Source organism: Ursus maritimus, unplaced genomic scaffold (genome assembly GCF_017311325.1).
Source record: "Ursus maritimus isolate PB19 unplaced genomic scaffold, ASM1731132v1 scaffold_23, whole genome shotgun sequence".
NCBI classification, from domain to species: Eukaryota; Metazoa; Chordata; class Mammalia; order Carnivora; family Ursidae; genus Ursus; species Ursus maritimus.
Genome location: NW_024424786.1, coordinates 7,201,569 through 7,220,479, shown reverse-complemented (window position 1 = coordinate 7,220,479; position 18,911 = coordinate 7,201,569). Strand labels below are relative to the sequence as shown.

Here is an 18,911-nt window from a genome sequence, read left to right as displayed (position 1 = left end):
TCCGATGTGGGGCTCAATCCCAGGACCCTGGGATCATGACCTGAGTGAAGGCAGCTGCTTAACTGACTGAGCGACCCAGGAGCCCCTTCAGTCTCTGCTCTAAAGTCCTTCCCTTTCTCATGAAGCTCAAATGAGATTAATGTGTACAAAATGATTTTCATGTATATTGTACTTTCAGGATTTTAATATAAACCATCCTGTAACTAGAGATGAAAGAGGTAAACGTTGTTGGATTGGTATCTTCAGCAACATTAAATTCAGGAATAGTTGCCTTCAGGGAGTAGGAAGGACTCATTTATCTTTACCTCAGAAACTACCCTCTACCCATCCTCTGCCCCCCTCACTCCTTGCCAAGCAAGAAAGAGTAATTCTAAGTGTGTTTTTGTTTTCATTATAAAGATACTGATTTTTTAAACAGGAGGATGCAGCTCCTTTAAAAAACGGAATTCGGGCTTTTTTAACAGCGTTGATTTCCTCTTATCAGATACAAAGATGAAAGTGACTATGCCTTACGTTACATGGAGAGTAGTTGGAAAGAGCAGCAGAAGGAAGAAGCAAAGAGGTAAGCACAAAACTTGGCACATTTGTGCGGAACTGTCCTGAGCATTCCTGTTCCTGCTTCAGTTGCATGCACCAGTGGGAGCAGGGGCTTTGGGCCACACAGTTCTGAATTCCAATCCTGCTTACTTGCTGTGGGGCTTCAGACAAATTCCTTAGCCTTTCTAAATCTGTCTTCCTGTTTGTAAAATGAGTATTTACTGTTTTTACTTATCGAGGTACTGTATTACAATAATGTGTCCAAGTGCCCAGTGCAGTGCCTCACCCATATAGGCACACAGTAAGTGCTGGAAGCCTCCTCTGATCCCATTGCAGTGTGTTCTTGTCTTTTTTTTTTTCTTTTTCTTTTTTTAAAGACTTCATTTATTTGAGAGAGAGAGAGAGCAAGAGCAGAGGCAGAGGGGGAAATAGACTCTCCAATGAGCAGGAGCCTGATGCCAGGCTCGATGCTAGGACCCTGGCGTCACGACCTGAGCCGAAGGCAGATGCTTAACCTTGCAGATGCTTCCCCATCTTTAATTCCCTTTCTAGATCAGACACATCTCAGTCTTGCTAACCTATACCATTACTGGCCTTAGGGACCTAAGGAGGGATATGAATTCTGATTCCTGTTTGACTACCTGATAATAAACTAATGATAATTTCTTGGGTTGGTTAACAAGTGATTACTTTGTTTATAGTGTTAACTTGGTAAAATAATTCATTCTCGACCCAGAATATTAAGCCTTTCTCCCTCTTGCCTTCCCTTCCTGTAACTACATAAAATATCAAAGTGGTGGGAAAGGATGAAAATAGAATGTTTTTTTATTTATTGAATAAATTTTATTTTTAAAAGCTGTTATGATAAGTAATTTATATATTACTACTTTACTGAGAATATTAAGGTATTTTAAAAGTGTTGAGGTTTTATGTGAGGTCTTTTTTTCTACCATAAGTGGAGTCAGTGGCAGGGGCTCCTACTAAAAAATACACCTGCTAGTTTGTTTTCAGTGGTAGAGCCTTGAGGCATTTTTAATGCATCAGCACATTCCATAAGAGCTCCCAGTTTAAATTTCGCTTCTAATTTTTAAAAGTGGTAATTTCATGTATCTTGACTTTTTTTTTTTTTTTTTTTTGACAGCTTAAGACTAGGTATGCAGGAGGACTTAGAGGAAATGAGACGTGAAGAAGAAGAAATGAAGCGTCGAAAGGCCAAGAAGCTGAAGAAGCGTTAGCTGCTGCTTGTATTTATTTTTGTGAAATTCTGGAGACACTCTGCTGCAAGGAGGCCCTGCCTTCAGAATGAAGAAGCCCCTTTACGATTTTAGATTTATACTTGGGTACTCAAGGAGAAGGAATGCATACTGTCATTTGCAGGCTGTCATTGGAGCATAAAGTATTTTCAGATACTTTCCAGGGTTAAATCTGTAATGCAGATGATAGAATGCGCAGTTGAGTGCTCTTAGGAAGTTAACTGTTCACAGGTGCCAGCCTTGATCCTGATGAGCTATGCACTCTAACGTGGGGCCGCTCACCAGTCAGCCAATCTTACGTTGTTCCTTTGCTACTTGGGAAAGGAAAAAAAAAAAAAAAGGATTGCCTCGTGACTTCATCATTCTGCTGATGTGTGAGTAGGGCACGGCCCGGCTCCCAGTCACACTTACTTTGTCTTTTAATGAGGAACCTGGCCCTTCCATGAATGTTGCCAGCAATAAAGTGACCTGTCCTAATCTATATGTTTGGATTGAGAACTTGAAAATGTAGAGTAGGCTTTATAATTATCGTATGGATGTCATCTCTGTGACTTTGAAGTAAAAAGTAGAATAAATTATATTGTATTCTGCATTATTCGTGGATTGGATGCTGAGCATTCTTATTCACTAATTTAGGTGATAAGGCAATTAACAAAAAAATTTTTTCAAGTTAAAATACAAGTTATGCCATTTAATTTAAAAATATTTGTTTCCAAGTTTTCCTTTCAGATTTACTGTTATGTTGGCTTTAGTATAAAATAGACAAGGTCACTGTGCTGATTTTTATCTAAAAAGTTCATTTTTATATTGAGGAAGAATGCTTATTTTATTCAAACATTAGATTTGGAAGAGTAATAGTTTAAAAACTGAGGAAGTGACATGTGAGACTCCCCTCTTTCCTCTCTTCCCTCCTTATAAAAATATTTTGGAAAAAGGTGCCCCTGTACCCCTTGATATTAATGACTGCATTTTATCTTAAATTCTTTAGCAATTAATGGCAAAAACCAAAAACTAAATTCATGTATATCAAGAGCACCACCTTCTCTTTTTGCCCATATTGCACTTTTATTTCAAACTATGCACTGTGAAGAGATTTTTTTCCCAGGTAGAAGAGGATGTTCCCAGTTACTAGTGTTTTACTGGGCTGGGGAACTTACTTCATTCTCACTTTTTTTCAAGTCCTATTTTTAGACTTGATAGCTCTTAAGCCTCAAATCCAGGCAATTCCAATCAGGCTGACGTAGATTGTGGCTGGAGAGAAGCCAGGTCTCAAGGAAAGTCAGCAACAGAAAATGAGATATGATGGTGCTAGAGCACATTTGTCCTTGATTCTAAATGTGGAGGGTTGGGGGCAGTGGGACATAAGCTTGTAAAACGGTTCCAAAAGTTGCTTTCATGTATTCCTTTTTATCCATAAAGCTTTCTTTATTCTTCAAGTTTGGGAATATAGATTACTGTTGTCAGCCTCCCTTAATGGGACAACCATGTGACTTAGGCCCTTAAGACTCTGACTCATTTTGAGTTGAGTTTCAAATTGCAGAAGTGCAAGGATTTAACTTTGAAGCTGAATCCTATGAAAGTTGTCTCCATCACTAGGAATAATGCCTTTCCGATGGTCCACATAGAACTGTTACACTGGCAGAAAATCCTATCGACTGCCTCTCCCCCATCTCCAGTACCTTTAGTGAAATTGATTTAAGGGTAGTGTGATGTTCCATGTAAAGAAACAGCTTTGGAACATTATTTCCTTTGCTGTCACTTTATGCTCCCCCCAAAAAAGTTTTTTTCTTGGATATATTTTTTCAATATTCAGACTCTGAAATCTATTACAATCAAGTGCTTATCATAGCCGAAAGATTTCTCGTGGCTTAAAGTTTACTAGCACTTTACTCAATGTGCAGTTATTTGTACATAAAGGCACCAATGTGCTAGATAAAAGTTCGAGAACTTGAAGAGTCAGGTTGTGTCCTTACGCGTGTGTCACTGTTGAGTGCATTTCTTCTTCAGATGTTATTATTCTTCGGCATCAACATTATAAAAGGGCACTTCTGGGGCTCAATTAAAAAGAAAGTCCTGAGAAAGTCTTTTAAATTCGTCTTGGCCTTGTTTCCAAATCCTGTCTTCCATTTTGTTCTGCAGTTCCTGACCACTCTTACTAAAAGCCCACAGATCTTTGAAGAAACTGGAATAAGCTGTTATATTTTTTCAAGGTTTACAAATTAAGTGCTTGGTTTTTAACGTATCCTCTACCATTTTGGTTTTCAGATTTTATTAATTCAATATCTGAAGATGTGCCTTTTATTGGGTAATGTTAATTCACGAATGTAGTAATGTTATTTCACGATTGTAATGTTACATGATCATGGGTGTGGCATTCTCTAACAGATGATGTGAAAGGAAAGTAGTTTTCATAAAACTCATATGGCTCTGATTGCACAGTCCCACTTGCTTTTGATGTTGCTATGTCAAAGCAAGGGGCACTTTCTTTTAAGGCTACTTTCAGAACTTGTCTTTGTATTTTCTCTAAACTATAAATGCAATTATGTCCATTTGGAGGCCAGGGTACCACATGTCACAGACAGCCTTACATGTGTGCCATGAGAGGGTTCAAAGACTGTTAACAAAAAAGAAAGTCTATGGGAACTCGAAATTTCATTTTTTTAATGTTACCCCAAGATTTTCTCCAAGAAATTACTGTTTTGTATTTTGTAACTTAAAAGCAGCTATTAGTACATTTCTGAGATATAGCAGGAGACCAAAACATGTTTGGAAAGAGAATAAATATATGAAGAGAGACTGGTTGGTTTATTTTCAATGTGCTGAATATATTAGACTACTATTTATTTTGTGAGTGGATGTGATAAAATAAATATTCAGGTGTTTAGTGTATGATTAAGAGTGAGATATAGGTTTCTTTGGAGTTATTAAATCCATCATGTCTTTTACATAATGGACAAATCAAGTTTTAAAAAAGAAAACATTTACATAGCTTAGCTTGTTTTCTGGTGCTGTCGACCTGCAAGAGAATCTACTTTTGCATATACAGGTGAAAGTTTTGCAATTTATGTATTAAAGAAATTGTAGGCATTAAAAATATTTTATTGATATTTTCACTGGTTTGCCTTTATTTACCAAAACTCAGATATTCCTTCTTTCATTGCCCTGAACATTTTCCCAGCTAGAACCCCCAGTAGACTCATCACACTTGAGATGGAGTTTGCCTCCTTACACACACACACACACACACACACACACACACACACAATCTCTGTTCATTCTCTCTGACACATTCATGTCTGCTCAAGTCTCCACAGCTGACCCTCTCCCCACCCCTCACCAGCTTAAGAGAGCTGGTCTGCTACCAGACACCCAAGTTAGGAGAATCATTTGGAGGTATACTCAGGAAACTGGAGGGAAGAAGAACCGGGTATATAGTTCTTCTTGTCAAGAAAATGAGCAGGTTCTGATCCCCTATAATAAAAAGAGCCTGAAATAACTGAGATGAGTCTTTTGGAATATATAGGAGGCAAGTGGGCACAGGCATGCAGCCAGAGAATGTAGGCACTTAACTCGATGGGATGGGTTGAGTCTCGGTCACATAAGCAGTATTGTAAGAGACGCTACTATCCTAGAGTCAGGGTTACACAGTGTTGCTTACGGATTTTGAGTTCACTTTTCTTTCCATAAAAAGTAAGAAAGGGCAATCCATTCACTGCACAGGGCCACTTAAAAATAGTTTAGCAAACATGTACCAAATACTCATCAACAAAATGTTACCTGCATAACCAAAAGATTACTTCGGTGGTAAGGATGCACTTCTGAACAATGGAACTATCAGTCATCCCCAGGCAGCCACAGAATGGGAAAAGTTGCATACAGTTTGTTTCAAAAGTACTTGCTCTTGTTAGGTTCCCCCCGCCCCGCCCCAATCCCCTCTCAGGGTCAGAAAATTCCAAACCACCTCTAGAGGGCTTATGAGGAATACCCTAGGGCTCAAACACCCAGAACAACTGTATGGGTCTTATACTGAGGTTTCCATCCTTGGTCTCACACTCACACTGCATCCTATTTGAGGACTGAGCAGTTGGCTTTTGTTTCTGTGCGTGCTGCTCTGTATGGGCAGCAGTCGCGGCTAAAAGAATCATCAGGCACCTTCTTGGCTATTCAAGTGAGGGAGACACTTGAGCCAAGAGACAGCCAAGATCTTGGATATTCCAGGCTCTTGTTTGGCTCTTCCTTGGCACGTAAAAACATGCCAAGGAGAAGGTCTAGATCTTAATCTTGACTCTGCAACCCAGAGCTGTGAGGCTGGTAAGATCCTTGAATCTCTCAACTTCGTTTTTTGCCATTTTGTTAAATGAGGCCAGTGGCTAACCCAGAACGCTATCGTAAGGATTAAAATAATGTACGATTTAGCACCCAATACTAAATTCAGTCCTTTCCCCACACAGTGTAAGCCTTAGGTTTTTGATAATAGCTGTGAAAAGGCCACAGAGAAGTATCCCCAAAGGATAGGCTTGAAGTTGCTGCAACAACCTTTTCTGTAACATTTTTTCGACCCTGGACCCTGGATGCAGGAAAAAGGCTATACTTGGGAACTAGGTCTAAGGAGCTTTAGAGAATTTCTAGCCTTAAGGATACTGAATAGGGGGCAAATTGAACGAGGTATCTTAGTCTTAATGCCAGTCTTGGAGCCTGAAACACAGGGGACCCAATCCCATTCATCTACCCCAACTACATCCCCACCTCCCCATAGCTCCCTGTTTCGAGCTAACAGAATACCAAGTCTTCATCTTAAAAAGTGCGGTAACTTTTTACATAAAACGTGACAAAATAATGTGCAATTACTTTATGCGAAACCAACAACAGGAGCTGTACAGCCGGTCAGGTGAGCTTCAGAGCTGCATTACTTCACCAGGATCATCTTTGCTTATTTCCACCGGGGTCTGGGGGGAAAAAAGTATGTCAGGTGGGCCTTACCTCGTGTTTGCTAGAGTGTGGGGATAAGGCACTGACCTCCTCGCTGAGGACAGGCAGAAGTAGTTTTGTCCAATTCTGTCTCTTAATGCCTCTGATCCCAGTTGCCAGAAGGGCGTAGTAGCCATGTGGGAGGTGACAAGAGGCCAAAAAAGGACAAACATCCAAGGTCTAACAGGAAGAGAGCTCTCTAGCACCAGAACCACTTTATCGACCACCGTTTGCTCGAGGAGGAAGACTTGGGTGTGAACTGATTTAAGAACTGGTACTGAAGCCTAAGCACACTAAATGGCCCCCTGAGCACAAGACGGGGTCACCCGTGTCAGACAGCTCTGACTCTGGGCCTGAGACATCTTTACCTCTACGCCTCCAGGTTCTTGAAACTGAAGAATGTAAGACTAAAGACTCTTAGGAAAATATGTATAAAAGAAAGACGTGAAAGACAGAGGGAACGCTCAGTGAATGATAATAGAAGCACCTAAGCCACAACCACGATTGTGTCTAAAGTTACTAGAGTTGCATTTCGCTGCTTAGCTCATTGATTTGGGGGAATACATTTCAAAGTAGGAATAGAGAACAAAGTTGAAAGCACACTTACCCCTCCTGGGGGATACTTATATCCCTTCCACATGGTTCCTGCAATGAGAAGCAACCATAAGACAACAATCATCGTGGGGCGTCTTGCTCAGCTGGTGGTGTGTGCTGGGGAAAATGGGTGGTTCTGAAAGGTGTGGTGTTCTATTCCCCGAGTCCTGGGAACTGGGCCGTCTTTATTCAAGGCCAGATGGTGGATCGCCCAGCATGATAGCTCCTGGCTGGAGAGCTTTGTGGTCTAGCCTGAATGGCAATGCCTCACCATGGCCATTTTGGGGGGCAGAGCTCAGACACCAATTGTGACATCAGCTCCTGTGACCTTGGGGGGACCAGTTAGAGTGAGTAGCTATGGGACAGTTGGCCAGGATGCCTGGTGTTTAGGGGCCAAAGAACCCTTACTAGAAGGGCCCTGCTCGCTAGGTTAGGCTCTAGCTGGCGTCACATCTTTATTAACTAATCACCTGTCCAAATATTAACTATTGGTTTCATGCAATCAGATGCAAAAAGCATTGCCATGCAGAAAAAAAACAAAACAAAAACTACTCTGGATTAATTGGGAGGATTGGCTAGGCATGCTGTGAGCAATTACTTTATATACTATTGCTAGGCTATGTGAAAAAGAAAAATCTGGCATTTTGTGAAACACCACAGTTAAACCCCCATTATGCAGGGGGTGCCTCCTGGAAAGGGAAGAGAAGGAAGATGGGCTGTTAGGCTCATCTTACAGCTGGGGAACCCGAGGCGTAGAAGAGTTTCAGCGGTCTGGTCAGGATCGGGGAGCTCAGCTAAGCAGTCCCTGGTGCCTCCATCCACATCCCCACCCCCACAAAGGTCTGAGTTGGGTCAATACTCACACTGACATTCTGAGGCAGGTGGAGAAAAAAAAAAAAAAAGAACCCTCATTGTCCTGCTCTTAGTATCCCTGGGGTTGGGACTTGATGCTTCCCAGAAAACCTGCTCCTGTAATTGGATTATTACAAAGAATTTAAGTTTCTTTAACAGTGGGAACATCTTTGAAAAAACAGGTCTGAATGAAAGGGAGTGGGATGTGAGAACCCCGGGAGATGCTTGTAAAAGGATATTGTATTCCTGTTTCCTAGAGGCAGGCTGGTCCGGTGGAATGAGTGCAAGAGGCTATTAAGTCCAGAGACCTATGCCCGCATCCCAAACGAGTTGGTCTGTACGGCCTCGGGTAAACCGTTGAAGTGGCTGTCACTGGCAAATCTTTGTTGACCAGCTCATTATTTTGCTTAGTTGTTAAGTTAGCGTTTAGTAAGTGCTTTGCATCAAACGTTTGCCATGAATTCCCAAATGCAATCCTCACAAAAATAGTGAGATACTGAGCTATCTCCACTGGGCAGATGAAGAAAGGTTTAGAGAGGCTCAATTTTCCCAAGGTCACACAGCTAGGGAGGAGCAAAGTTAGGGCCTAAACTCATTCACGGTAACTCCAGTCTTGGGAGCTGCCAAAAGGGGCAGTGAAAATACTCATGCAACTTCTTGTAGTTTGTGAGAAAAGAAGTTAATAGACAGGAACAGTCTTTGCAAAGAATCCCTAGGAGATGCGCTTAACCAATCTTGGAACCTTGGCCTGCTGCCCAAAGCAGGGCTTGCCGTCTTCTTTCCCCACAGCATACCTCAAACCACTTCCCCTTTGACAGTGAATTGTTTCCCGGGGGAAAATAAACTCTCCACTGAGATTTCAGGGTGTTGCCACATTCGCTGGAAAGGGAGGAGTTGAGTCCAGCAGACCTGACCACTCACTCAGAGCTGCGGGTCTTCATCCACAGTCCGGCTCCTCAGTCGTGTCTTGTTCTCCTGAACAGGCCACTTCTCTTTCCACTTCAGGGTTGGAGGCTGAGTCAGAAAGAAATTTAAAGGCAGAAGTGGTTCTACTTGTTGGCCTGGTAGGTAACTGCCTCGGTGTGACTGGAAGGGCTGTTGGGAGGTCCTGCCAATGCCCACATTCCCTTCCCTACCAGCGACCACTCATGTACTTGGCCTGAACCCGTCTCCAGCAGATCCCTTATAAATTCCATAATGCCTTGAGATAAGTGATATTATGTACCCAAGGGGCAGGTGGAACGTAAAGATATCCCAAAGGGATGAGAAGTAGCCTGAGAAACTAACTTTGTTCCCATTGCATCTTGACCTCTAATTAGTGGTGAGACCTCAACTATCCTTCCCGTTTGGTCAGAAATCCCAGCTGGGAGGGGGAGTCAGGACTGACTACTGCAAGGGATTCACAGGCAGGGTCATTACTTACCGTGAACTCCGGAAACGTGCCCAAGTAACATGCAAGTCCAACAAAAAGCATCCAGCCAAGCACGATCATGATAACAAGTAAAACAATGTCAAAGACACAATTGCACAGTGAAGACTATTCACCAAGATCTTGGCAAAGGAGTGTGCTCATGAAACCCTCAGTTGGTAGAGGTCTTGCATGTCAATTCCAGTCCTTGGCTCCAAAGGATCCTCAATGCCCTAGTGGAGAAGTTGGGAGTCTAGTATGGCATTGTGACATCATTGGTCACATGGCCCAGATCACAACATACCAGAGACTGCCCCCAGACCAGTAGCTGAGCAGCAAACTAAGCTTTTTGTATGCACTCTCTCACAGCAACAATATGAAGTAGGTACTATTGTCAAGCCCATTTACTAAGGAGATGACTGAAGCATAGAGAGCCTAAGTGACTTGCACTGGGTCACACAGCTGATGCTCCAGACCAGGGCCAAGACTCAGGGCCTAGCTACCCGTTAGGAAGCTGGGCTCCTTGGACAATAGACAGGGATCAGGAAGGGTGTGTTCCTAGGTCTCCAACAGCTGTGAATGGGATAAAGTGAATTCCAGAAGTGAGACACCTCTTATTTCTGTCCCTGCGATTCCCTCATCATCTCCAGGGCTCTGTCACCACCATTTTATACCATTCTTCACTACCTTTGGTCAGTAACTCTCTGCTGGTTCTCCTCTCTTGGCCTTCAAGAAGCCACAAGGAAGTCCTTTCTTCACAGAAACCTCCAACTGGCGCTGCGGCTCCCTTCCTAACCTGTTTCTCACACTCAAAGCCTTTCTTCCCAATCTCTACCTTTCTTCCATATATCACATTCTGACTTCTGGCCCCCACGCCACTACTTAGATGCTCTCAGAGGTTACCAAAGATCTCCTTTTTGTCAAGTCTAATGACCTCATCCTCATCCCTTTGACCTCCCTGTATTGTCACAATGGACGCTTCTCTCCACCAGAATTCTTTCTACAGACACACGTCCCTATGTGTTATTTTGATATCCCCTTTATTTTCATAACATTTTAATGATGAAAATAACAGATGCCCATGGTAAAACATATAAGAAAAATTAAACAATCTCCCCTCTTTTTCCCCTCAGTTCCCGTCCCCATGATGTACCCAAGCCTGGTGTGTACCCTTCTGCCAAAGAATCCTCCATGAGCTTGTGAACATCAATACACATACGGAGGGATAGAGAGGATTTCTTTTCAGTGTTACTTTATTAAAGGTGATCATACTACCTACGCTACTTATGCACCTTGCTTTTCTCCTGTTAACAACCATACATCATGGACATCCTCCTGGGTCAATGGATAAAAAAAATCTAAACACATTCCTTTTTTTTTTTAATAGTAAGCTTTATTGAGGTATATGTCACATATGATAAAATTCACTCCTTTTTAGTGTGCAGTTGATGAGTTTTGAAAAATGTGTCAATCTCGTAACTACCACCACAATCAGGAGAGAAAAAATTTCGATCATCTCAAAAAGTTCCCTGTGCCCCTTTGCAATAAGTCTCCTCCCTTGAACTCCTTGTGCCTTGGAAACCATTTATCTGCTTTTGCATTTTCCAGAACTTCAAATAAAGAGTTATAGGCTGAATAAGCTTCTTGCACTTAACATAATGCTTTTAAGAGTCCCCCACGTTGTACAGTAGTTTGTCTTGTTTTATTGAATGAACAGATGGTCCACTGCATGAATACTGCAGTTTATCAATTCACCTCTTAAAGAACATCTGGGTTGTTTCCAGCTTGGGTTATGATGAGTAGAGTTTGGATTATCATAAATCTTTGGGTACAGTTTTTTGTGTGAACTTAAGTTTTAGTTTCTCTAGGGTAAATCCCAGCAGGGGTATTTGAATCATATGGTAAGTGCTGCTTAAAAAAAAAAAACCTTTATCACTAGTTCTCGGCAATTTTACTTCGCTATGACTCTGTAATTTTCTGCATGTTTCTTCTCTTTCGAGTTCAGTGAGCTTCTTCAAACTGTGGGTTTATGGTTTTCATCAAATTGGGAAAATATCTGGCTAATACTTCTTCAAATATATTTTCTGCCTCCCTGTCCTCCTCTGTGACCTCCATTACGTGTGAGACCAGTAACCAGTGTGAACATGTCCCACAGCCTGCTGGTGGCTCTGCTCATTTTTGCGTCTTTGTCTCTCTTTGTGTTTCATTTTGGATAGTTTCCATTGCTTTCTTTTTCAAGTTCACTCATCTTTCCCATATAATGTCTAATCTTCCGTGAATCCCATCCAGGGTATTTTTCATTTGATGTTGTATTTTTCATCTCTTCAAGCTCAATTTGTCTTTGAAAAAATTATTTCATTTTTTTCCATCATGTTCTTGTGTCCCTTTGCATCCTTGAGCATTTTTGTAAGACTGATAAAAAACATTTTAAGGACTCCATCTGCAAATCTACCATCTCTGTCATTTCTGGAGTTGTTTTGATGGTTGATTTTTCTTTTTGCTATGGGCGATATTTTCCTACTTCTTTGAAAGCCTGGTAACTTTTGGTTGGATGTTTCACATGGTGAATTCTACAAGGCTGTCTGCTGGACTTGGTTATATTCCTTTCAGTAATGCGGGTTTTCTTCCAGGGTGTCTGGGATCAGTCTGATTCTTCCAAGGCTTGTTTTAAGATCTGTTAAGGTGGGCCAAGAGCAGCTTTTACTCTGAGGATAATTATCCCCATTACGGAGCTATGACCCTTCTGATGCCCACCGGGCACTCTCTCTGATGCCTACTGTGTTCAGTCTTCCAAATCCGTGGAATTTCCCGCAACTCTTAGCCCTTTTCGGAGCTCCAAGAAGCGTTTGGCCTGCTGTTTGTAGGTGGTTCTTATCTCGGCCTCATGGAGTTTTCATATGCACAGACAAATTCAGCCAAAGACTCACATGGACCCCTATGGAGATCTCCAGGGCGCTCTCTCTGTGGGACCTTCTTTTCCAGGACCCCATCCTGCAAATTCCTGGCACTCTGGCCTCCTTTGTACTCTGCTAGCTTTCTTTACAACTCAGCAAGACTAATCTTGGTTTGAGTAACCCCATTGTGCTGCAGTCTGAAAACGTCTTCCAGGCAGTAGGCTGGGGCAACTGTAAGGCTCATCTCCTTTATTTCCTGTCTCTCAAAGTTCATAGGCTTGTGCTGCTTCTTGTGCAAGATCTGACAACAATTCTTTCATATATTTTGCGCCATTTTCTATTTGTTTATGGAGAGAAGGCAACTCCTGTAGCAGTTGATCCTTCCTAGGCAGAAGCAGGAATCTAACTTATATTTTTTAATTTCTGCATAACAGTCCACATTTATTTCCTCTTTCTCCTAACGATGAATAGATCAGTCAAGAGATGGAAACCACACAGTGATTTCAACAGAGAAAGTTTAATAAAGAGAATTATTAACTAGGAACAAGAGATTAACTAGGGAAAAGGTAGAAAGCTCTACCTATACAGAAATAGCATAGGGAGCAGCGACCATCTCTAAGGCTGAGGCAAAGCACCCAAGGGAGAAACAAACTTGTAAGACTCCCTCCCCTCCAGAGCTGAGATCCAAAACTTGTTGAAGAACAAGGCCATCACCGACTGGAAGGTAGAGAAATCTAATCAGTTGCAGGCCAGACCTGACAATTAGAGAATCACCAGATGCTGGTGAAATTTGCCAGGAAGTCTCCAGAGGGGTTCTGGGAGGTTTACTGATCCTTGCTGGGAATCTGCCAGCAGATTATACCAGGAAGCTACCCCGTGGGGTGCTGGTGCTAGAACTCAAGGCAAACTGTTCAGTGGCAGGGACGCCATTGAAACTCAATGGAGAACAGTCCCTAGAGAGGCCACTGAAACTCAACGGGGGTGAGCACCACCGGATAGCCCCCACATGCCACTGGCAGCCACATAGCAGAACATGGAGAACAAAGGCACACTGGAACCAGGAAGAGAAGTTTCTTCCTCTTACAGTAGCTCTCCCCAAGGCCTCTATTGATAAAATTTAACATCATGCCCACTAGCGAGGAAAAAGGGTTTACAAGGTCCAGGTCTATTCCAGCAGAGCGAGCAGTGACTGGTGGATTTGAAGCTAAAGGACAATGACTTCATAAATGGCACAATGTGCATTTAGGTCTCCTTCCATTTTTTTTTACCACCATAAACAATGCTGTGATTGTTAAAATTTCTTGGACAATTTCTACGGAGTATCGCCAGGTTTTTACTTGTTAACCAGGAAAGCCGCAAGATGACAAAAAGGGTGTGCCAGTTCAGACAGAGCGTGAAAATGGAGAGGCTATATAAAACCCTTCCAAAAAAGGAACTGGTAGAAGAAAAGAAAGATTATAATTTCATTTCATAAGGACAAAGGATGTCCTTCAAAAGACAAAGGATGTCTGTGGCAGGAGCGCCTGAGACGCAGCACAGGCAGTCAGTCAACAAACAACACAGGCTCCATATATCTAAGTAAAGGATACTGGTTTTTGATGTGCCCATTTTTAAAATTTTCATGAGGTCTAATTTACTTATTTTTTTCTCTTGTTGCCTATGCCTTGGTGTCATATCCACTGCCAAGTCCAATGTCATGAACTTTCTTCCTATGTTTTCTTCTAAAAGTTGTATTGTTTTAGGTGTTACATTTAGGTCTTTGATCCATTTTGAGTTAATTTTTGTATATGGTGTTAGATAAGAGTCCAATTCATTCTTGCGTACGGATGTCCAGTTTTCCCAGCACCATTTGTTGTAAAGACTGGCCTTTCCCCCATTGAATGGTCTTGGCACTCTTGTCAAAAATCATTTGACCATGTATGCAAGTATTTATTTCTGGGCTATCTATTCTATTCCATTGGTGAGGTACTTAGAGACGTCAAAATCAGAGAGACAGAAAACAGAATGGTGAGTTGCCAGGGGCCGGGGAGAGGGAAGAGTAGGAAGATATTATTTAATGTATATAAAGTTTCAATTTTAGAAGATGAAAAGCATTACGGAGATGGGTGGTAGGGATGACTGGGCAACATTTTGAATGTATTGAATACCAGTGAACTGTATACTTAAAAATGGTTATGATGGTAAATTGGACGTTAGGTGTGTTTCACCACAATAAAAAAAAATGGGGGGAAAGAGAAGTAAACGATAAGGATACATGTGTCTAATATTTGGAATACCAGGGTTTCATCCCTGAACAATATGTCTGATAGGACCAGTAATTATGAAAGCAAAGAGTGTAAACAGAGATCAAAAGCAGAGCACCAAGAAAAAAAAATCTTATTTTAAACAAGCCATTCTTGTGACTTTTTTCAAGCTGCAAGCAAAGATGCAGAATATACACCTTTCCCATTTCTTACTTTGGGGATCTCTTTTTTTCTTTTAATATAATTAACATCTTTGTACCTGTGTCTTGGGCACTTTTATTTCAGTAAGACAAATTTCCAAAAGTAGGGTTATAGAGTCAAAGGTATGTAGGATTACTTTGCCCAAAGGTTAGCAGATTATGCTCGCACTGACTACAGTTGAGTTTCTTTTTTTTTTTTTTAAGATTTTATTTATTTATTTGACAGAGAGAGACAGCCAGTGAGAGAGGGAACACAAGCAGCGGGAGTGGGAGAGGAAGAAGCAGGCTCCCAGCGGAGGAGCCTGATGTGGGGCTCGATCCCAGAACGCTGGGATCACGCCCTGAGCCAAAGGCAGAAGCTTAACCACTGCGCCACCCAGGCGCCCCTACAGTTGAGTTTCTTAAACCAGGGTGCGAGGATGGGCTTCAGTGGAATCCCTGAACATTCCTGAAATTGGACACAAAATGGACTGCATATGTTGGCATGTACATTCTTCTGGAACAGGTCTGTATCTTCCAACAGATTTTTTTTAAAGTCTGAAACTCTAATAAGGCTGAGAACTAGTACACTAGATCATTTTCTCCCTATGGCTTTGGTCACCCCACACCATTCATTCAGCAAACTTACCGAATATGTGAAGAATGAAGACATGCATAAATTCAAGCATGCTAGGTACTGGGAATACAGAAATAAATGAGATGTGACAGCTATCTGTCAGGACCTTATGGTCTTTGGGGACAGAAAGAGGGGAAGAGATGGAAGTAGTTCAGTATAATAAAATATCCCAGGCAGGACATTAAGGCACGAAGCACGGAAGACACTATGTGCTTGGGGAAAAGCGAATGTTTCAGCCTGGTTAGATTACAGGATGTAATAGTGCCAATTTCTGGATGTGCGGGGTGGGGGTGGAGGTCATACCAAAGTCAGCCAGTGTTTGTACTACACGATCTTCCTCTTACGACTAAGTACCAATAGGCACAGAATTCCAGCTTCCTGGAGATTATTAATCACAAAATTTCATCACAACTTCGCACACAGGGAGGCAGCAAAATGCACAGATAAGGAACATGGTCTCTGACACCACCTTCTGCAATAATTTAACCTTTCTGAGTCTTGGTTTCCCTATCTGTAAAATGGAGCCAATTATACCATATATCCTCTATTTTAAGGTACATACTTTTTCACATTTTAGCTCTTTTCAAATAGATGTGTTAAAATTGGCATTTATATTTAATTTTGTAAGCTTTTCTCTCCCACAACTTTGTACATACATCTCTTACTCAACAGGATCTCAGAAACAAGGAAAGAGGTAATACAACCCTAAACCTCAGTTTCCTCACCAGTAGGATTGAGGTAATTCTATCTAGGTCATAGGGTTCTGAGAAGATTAACTATGATAAAGCACATAAAACTCTTAGCAATGTACCTTCCACACAGGAAGTGATGGCTACACACACGCACGCAGAGGCATAAAGTGTCCCCAGTGCCTATAAGTCATTCATAGTGACTAAACCAGAAGAGACTGAACTGTTTGGATGGAAGGTGTCTTTCATAAACGATTCTTTCATCAAAGACTGAAGAACTTTGCTCAGGCCTCATTTCTAACATGGTATCTTTCCCTTGATTACTGGATTTCTGACAGGGTGTGTTAGACCTTAGAGGCCCTGGAAGTCCCACTGTTTCCTAGGTTTTTTTACATCTGCCTGAGGTGCTCTTAGAGACCTCTTATCTTTCCATCTTCTCCCCTCCTACCTTCTCTCCTGGCTTCCTCTCTTGCCCCACCTACAGTCTCTTCACAAGGCAGTAGTCAGATCTATTCTAAGACTCATCACATCACTTCTCTGTTAAAAACCCTCCAGTGGCTTTTCCTCTTTCTCTCAGAGTAAGAGCCTAAGGGGAAAAAAAAGCAGCCCCCAAAATCTGGGAACTGGTCTGACCCAGCCAGTAAGGTGTCTGTGTTGTTAGAAGTCGACCCGGCACTCAAGGCTATGCTATGTTATTCTCCTGTTGGATAAAACAATCTCACAGAACACAAACATCAGACAGGGTCATTCAGACCATGATAAAATGAGACCAAATAAGTCCACTTCATAATTTTGTCTAAGCAGAGACAAACCAAGGTCGCTGCACCGCCCATGAAATACCAAACATCCTCTTCTCTCTGCTTAATATGAGTGACTGCTTCTTCTTTACCAATTACTGCTTTATCCTTGCTTCAGTTTGCCCATTGTATAGATATTTATTGAGATATGCAATCACGGAACTGTCTCTGCTTTCTGTTAGCACCCAATCCAAAGTGAAGATTCACTTCATTAAATCCTCCCCCAAGTCACCCAAAGCCCAATCCTATAGTAGGTCTTTCTCACACTCCCATACTGAGCAGTCCCAAAAGTTCTCCACAGTATCTGCTCCCTCACTGCAAAGAGTAATCAAGCCAAGTTGTTTAAGTGTGGGTGTGTTCCTGATGCTCTTCCGGCTGGAGGTCACTGACAAGCCAGAGTCACAAATGTCTACAAAGGCCCCGCAGTGATTCTCAGACTTCACCATGCATTAGAATCACCAGTTTCGTCAAAAATGATCGCTTGAACCACCCCTCCCCCAGAGTTTCTAATTCTGTAAGTCTGGGGATGGGGTCTTCGAATCTGTATTTCTCACAAGTTCCAGGTGATGTTGAGGCTGCGAGTCTGGGGGCCACACTGGACGAATCATTGCCCTAAACTATCTGTGGCTTCCCTTTTATTTCTCTGACTTAGCCTACTTCTGTTTCCTCACCTCTTACTTACTCTACTCCAGCCACACTGGCTGTCTTGTTGTTCTGAGCTCACACTGTCTTAGGATTTTGCTTTGAATGCCCTCTAATATAGAACGCTTACTCTCTCACCTCTCAAGGAGACCTACCTTGATCACCTTACCTTGCCTTTTAAAAATTTATGCCCTACAACACTTAACTACTTTTCAGCATATGATCTAATTTACTTATTTATTATATGTATTGTTTTGCTCTCCTGCTAATAAAAGAATGACCGCCTTAGGACAACCGATATTTTTGTCTATTTTGTTCACTGCTGTATCCTCAGACCTGGAAAAAGATCCAGCAAATAGTCAACGCTCAACAGAAGTTTGTTGAATGAATACTCTTTCCAGCCTTTATTTTCTTTGCCTAATTGAGTCACAGCATTCCTGCCTCTGGCTCTCCCTGCAAATACAATCACCATCCTGCTTACCCAACCTCCTGACAGTTAAAATATCCATCTTCTGCAACTTTTTAAGCCCAGTGGCTCAAATCAGGGATAAAGCAAGTAGTAAGTAAATCACAAGTCAAGGAGACCAGACAAAGGCAGCAAATTGCATCTCTTCGTCTTCTCTATATGGATGACTTTAGCCACCAATCTACCTCCTATCTTGTTCCGAAACTCTTTTTCTGACCTAGCTTTTTCTCTCTCTGCCACCAACAGTTATGGCGCCCCTTCTGGAAAAAAAAAAAAAAAAAAAAAAAGGCAACCCCTCCCCGCATGCGGCACCAACCCTCACAATCTCCCAGTTTTTCGACAATGCTCCTCCTGACTCCATTTTCCCTTTCTAGCTCCCTGAAAATTTGCTTTTAAAGTTACGTTACCTCTTCCTTCCTAAATCTAACTATAATTTTTGGTCTTGATCTTTCTCGATACTCTGCTGAATTTAACACACCCTTCTAGAAACTCTCTTCCAAAACAGCGCGAGTTAATTCTACCTCCTTTACTGCTTCTCCTCGGGTCCTTCCTATTCCTCTCCTTACAGATGTCCCCAAGTTTCCTTCCAGCAAGCCGGGTCGTGGCCCCGGGGCGCTAACGCCTTTCCCACCGCGCTCAGGGTCCACGCTGGGGCGCTGGTCCGACTCCCGGGCGGAGCGGCCGCGGAGCCTGGGCGTTGGACGCCGGCGAACTTTCGAGCCTGGGAAGGGGCGTGGCGTTGGACTGCTCGG

At 42.2% G+C, this 18,911-nt stretch overlaps 2 protein-coding genes across 4 annotated transcripts in view; one reads left to right on the top strand and one right to left on the bottom strand.

The window, feature by feature from the left end:
* Positions 1 to 4,903, top strand: part of SPTY2D1 (SPT2 chromatin protein domain containing 1) — a 46,796-nt gene extending 41,893 nt beyond the window's left edge. For all 3 annotated transcript variants that reach the window (XM_040638888.1, XM_040638887.1, XM_008686914.2), the window contains 2 exons: positions 485 to 562; positions 1,679 to 4,903. In XM_040638888.1, coding sequence (XP_040494822.1) covers positions 485 to 562; positions 1,679 to 1,772 — 172 coding nt within the window. In that variant the 3' untranslated portion in view covers positions 1,773 to 4,903. The remainder of the gene's footprint in view (positions 1 to 484; positions 563 to 1,678) is intronic.
* Positions 4,904 to 6,624: 1,721 nt separating this feature from the next.
* SPTY2D1OS (SPTY2D1 opposite strand) lies at positions 6,625 to 18,869 on the bottom strand. Its single transcript, XM_040638890.1, has 5 exons — positions 18,681 to 18,869; positions 9,628 to 9,845; positions 9,126 to 9,218; positions 7,366 to 7,403; positions 6,625 to 6,736 (listed from the first exon to the last, which is right to left on the bottom strand). The coding sequence occupies exons 2-3, from the start codon at positions 9,694 to 9,696 to the stop codon at positions 9,126 to 9,128; spliced, it is 162 nt and encodes a 53-aa protein (XP_040494824.1). The 5' UTR covers positions 9,697 to 9,845; positions 18,681 to 18,869; the 3' UTR covers positions 6,625 to 6,736; positions 7,366 to 7,403.
* Between the last annotated feature and the right edge of the window lie 42 nt (positions 18,870 to 18,911).

Coding starts and splice junctions, on each gene's coding strand:
- SPTY2D1OS (XM_040638890.1), bottom strand. CDS start 9,696: ATGATCGTGCTTGGCTGGATGCTTTTTGTTGGACTTGCATGTTACTTG. Junction 9,219..9,627: donor GCACGTTTCCGGAGTTCACG/GTAAGTAATGAC, acceptor TTTCTGACTCAG/CCTCCAACCCTGAAGTGGAA.